This window comes from Athene cunicularia, assembly GCF_003259725.1.
Source record: "Athene cunicularia isolate RWA chromosome 28 unlocalized genomic scaffold, athCun1 chr28_part2, whole genome shotgun sequence".
Taxonomy (NCBI): domain Eukaryota; kingdom Metazoa; phylum Chordata; class Aves; order Strigiformes; family Strigidae; genus Athene; species Athene cunicularia.
Window position 1 is genome coordinate 2,093,889 of NW_020799140.1, and position 3,877 is coordinate 2,097,765.

The 3,877-nt window shown below is 58.9% G+C and overlaps 1 protein-coding gene across 1 annotated transcript in view; it reads right to left on the reverse strand.

The window, feature by feature from the left end:
- Positions 1-529: 529 nt before the first annotated feature.
- The window catches only part of ZBTB7A (zinc finger and BTB domain containing 7A), a 7,310-nt gene continuing 3,962 nt past the window's right edge, over positions 530-3,877 (reverse strand). The window contains exon 3 of the mRNA XM_026865214.1: positions 530-1,345. Coding sequence (XP_026721015.1) covers positions 892-1,345 — 454 coding nt within the window. The 3' untranslated portion in view covers positions 530-891. The remainder of the gene's footprint in view (positions 1,346-3,877) is intronic.

A 3,877-nucleotide genomic window follows, 5' to 3' on the forward strand; every position in this document is an offset into this window, starting at 1 on the left:
GGCTGGTGGGATCCGCGCTGTGCCGGATCTGTCCCCAGCCCCTTCTCGGGACCAGCCGGGACACCCCGGGATGGGGACGGACACCGCCGGCGTCCCCTGGGCTGAGCCCGCGTCCCCAAGCCCCGGGTGTCCCCAAGCCCCGGGTGTCCCCAGCCCCAAGGTTGTGTGTGTCCAACACCCGCTGCCGAGAGCAACCCTGCAAAATCCTGCTTGTCCACTCACATGATCAAACGATTTTAGGCAATTTTAGGTGATTTTCTACGCCGAGCTGCTGCCCTGGGCTCCCCTCTCGGGCCAGTTTGGCTCCACAGCGGGACTGGTGGGAAGGACCCACCTGCCTCACCGCTGAGACCTGACCCCGAGCCCCCCGGCCGGAGCCATCCCCACCCCGGGACGCAGCTCCCGCCGCTGGAGCCTGAACTTCCCAAAACAAAAAAAACGGAGGGGGGGAGGCTGGCCCCGCTCCCCCCGGCCCTCCGAGGCACCGTGTACCGCCCGCCCTGAAAGAGCCCTTCCACTCCTACCACTTTTTTTTTTTTTTCCTTAAATAGATCTCTCTCTGAAATAGGTTTTTTTGTTTGTTTGTTTGTTTTTTAACGTGTGTTTGGACACAAAATAAAGCTTTGGATTTACATGGAAGCTCTTTTCCATGTGACAGAGCCACTTTCCATCCCCGCCCCGCGCTTCCTAGCATCTGCCTTTCCAAGAAAAGGTCCTTGGCTACTGAGGGATCCTCGGGGGAGCCCTGCTTACGATGGGAAGATTGGAAACATAATATATATATATATTTTTTTCTGTTTTTTCTTAAAAAAAGGGAGAGAAACATCTTTAAAGAGAAAAATCGGAGGAAAAGTACTAACTAGATTTTGTGACACTTTGTTTTTTTTTGGTTTAGGAGAGTCCTTGCGTGTTACCCTCAGACGACCCTCCTGCTACATTCAATCCTGATGCTTCATTATTTGAATTATCCTCAAAGTGCTTCAGCTCCTGGCCGTTCCTCTGCAGGGTGTCCTCTGATTCTTGACTCTCCCCACCGGCTTGAAAACTTCCATCTTCGGGGTTCCCCGTAGGGGTGGTAGGCAGCCCCCCGGCATCTCTCACCCGGGGTCTACGGCCCCTCCTGGATGGAATCCCATTGCATCCATCTTTTTTAAGGTGCCTGTGCAAGTGGTCGGAGCGGACGAAAGTCTTGCAGCAGCTGTCGCACTGGTAGGGCCGCAGGCCGGTGTGGACGCGCATGTGGTTCTTCAAGTCGTAGTTGTGAGCGAAGGCGGCGCCGCACTGCTGGCACAAGTACGGCTTCTCCCCCGTGTGCTTCCGCATGTGGACCTTCAGCTTGTCCTGCCTGGGGGGAGAGAAAGGACAGGGCGGGGGGGGCGGGTCAGCCTCGGGGTCTGCCTTCGGCCGGGCGCCCGGTGCGGGGCTGGGCATCACCCACTATGGGGCTGGGCACCAGTACGGGGCTGAGCATGACCAGTATGGGGCTGGGCACCAGTACGGGGCTGAGCATTGACCAGTATGGGGCTGGGCACCAGTACGGGGCTGAGCATTGACCAGTATGGGGCTGGGCAGCAGTACAGGGCTGAGCATTGACCAGTATGGGGCTGGGCACCAGTACGGGGCTGAAGCATTGACCAGTATGGGGCTGGGCACCAGTACGGGGCTGAGCATTGACCAGTATGGGGCTGGGCAGCAGTACAGGGCTGAGCATTGACCAGTATGGGGCTGGGCACCAGTATGGGGCTGGGCTCCAGTACAGGGCTGAGCATCACCCAGTATGAGGCTGAGCACAGTATGGGGCTGGGCATCACCCAGTAAGGATGTGAACACCAGTATGGGGCTGAGCAACACTTGGTATGGGGCTGAGCATCGCCCAGTACAGGGCTGGGCATCACCCCAGGGCTGAGTATCCCCCAGTATGGGGCTGAGCATTGGTACGAGGCCAAGCACTGCCCAGTACAGGGCTGGGCATCACCCAGTAAGGGTCTGAGCACCAGCACAGGGCTGAGCATCAGTACAGGGCTAAGCACTGCCTGGTACAGGGCTGATCATCGCCCAGTAAGGGTCTGAGCATCACCCAGTACGGATGAGCATCGCCTAGTATGGGGCGGAGCATCGCCCAGTAAGGGTCTGAGCACCAGTAGGGGGGCAAGCATGGCCCAGTATGGGTCTGAGCATTGGTATGGGGCTGAGCACCACCCAGTACGGGGCCGGCCAGCTCCTGGCAGGGCCTGCGCAGCCGCAGCTCGCTGGAGCCAGGGGAGGGCAGTTGCAGCAGCTGGGCCAGGGGCCAACAAGGCCACGTGAGCCACAGCATCTCGCTTCTTCCTGAAGGAAAAAAAAAATATCAGGCACGAAGCGCGTGGCGAGGCAGCAGCAAGGAGCAACATCCCTGCCCGGGCGGGGGGAACCGCTCGCCTCTTCCCGAGTGAATTCAGCCCCATCCCTCTCTGCTCTCCCCTGGGGAAAAGGCAGGGCCCAGCCCCGCACACCCCACGGCAGCGGGGGAAATTCTGGCAGCGTGAGGTCCCAGGAAGTCCGAAACCTTCAGGGAAGGATCAAAACACCAAGGATGTGTGTCTACCTCGGGTTTTCGTGCAGCTCCCTTCCGGGGCGGGGCGGGGCGGGGAATGTGGGCCTTGCTTAGAGCAACGTGGTAGGCAGCAGCACATCAACACAGTTTTAAAAATAAATTTTTATCATTTGTAAAATTTGATAAATATTTATGACTTTTAGAAAAATCACTCCGCCTTTCTGTCAGAAGATTATTATTAGAGCGTCACCGCCGCTCCTCCCCCTGCGAACGCAGAGGAACCAGGAAGCACAAGTGAACAAAAATCAGCGTTAACCGACGGGCTCAGGTCCCCACCCGGCGAGGGGGTGGCAGGGAAACACCCTGTGCAAAACAGTCCCGGCTCGTCCTCCTGCCTTCACCCCAAAAGCTCCTTCAGGAGCAGGGACTGCTGCGCTCTCAGGAGGCTCCCTGTGCCCAGGCTTCCCCAGCCGACCGCCACACGCGGTGGTTTTAACGGCACAGGGAGATTTGTTTTCAAGAAACGCATTGTCACCCGATGGGATCGGGATGGGGAAGGAGAGCACGGTGAAGGAATGCAGTAAAGAATAATAAAACTGGGGGAAAAATAAGGGTGGTGGAAAGCTTGGTCAGGTTTGTAGCTGTTTTTACATCGGGAGCGCTGAGATAAGGCTTCGAGCACAACCCAGGTGCTGGGGGAGAAGCAGCAAAAGCAACTCATTGACACCGTCGCTGAAACCGAGCCAGAGCAGATGAGACCTGGGCAGCAGCCGGAGCTCATCGCACCCGGCCATACCCCAGGGCAGGCTGTGGTGGGGGGACGAGGCTGGTGCAGCCCCGGGGAGCCGCCACAGGCAGAGGGAGCTGGGAAGCAGCTGTGCTTTTGAGCAGAAGCCTCATGGAGATTTTCCACAACCTGTGCAAACGCCTGAGTCGAGCTCGGTGGCCGCTGTGGGGTGAGACACAACGTGGGGCACAGCCAGGCCGAGCGTGGCTCCCTGTGCCCATCCGGGCTGCTCTGTGCCCAAACACTGGCTGCGGGAAGAAGCAAGCAGGGGGATGTATTTTGGGCTGGAAAAGAACACCGCCCCAGTATATTATGAAAGGGCCTCGTTTACAGGGGCTGGGAGCGGTTCCACCCTGCCCTCTGCAGTGCCAGCCCCTCCTGGGAGCCCGCAGGGAGCAGGTCCCCATCTGAAACCCACAGGAGGAAGGTGAGATTGAAAAGCACCAAGGTGGCACCTCCTGCTCCCCCAAGAAGCCCCCATGCCTCCCCTCATCTCCCCGCCTCACTGCCACCCCCAGTGCCGAGGGCTGCCGGGGACCCCGCGGCGTTTCCGCGTC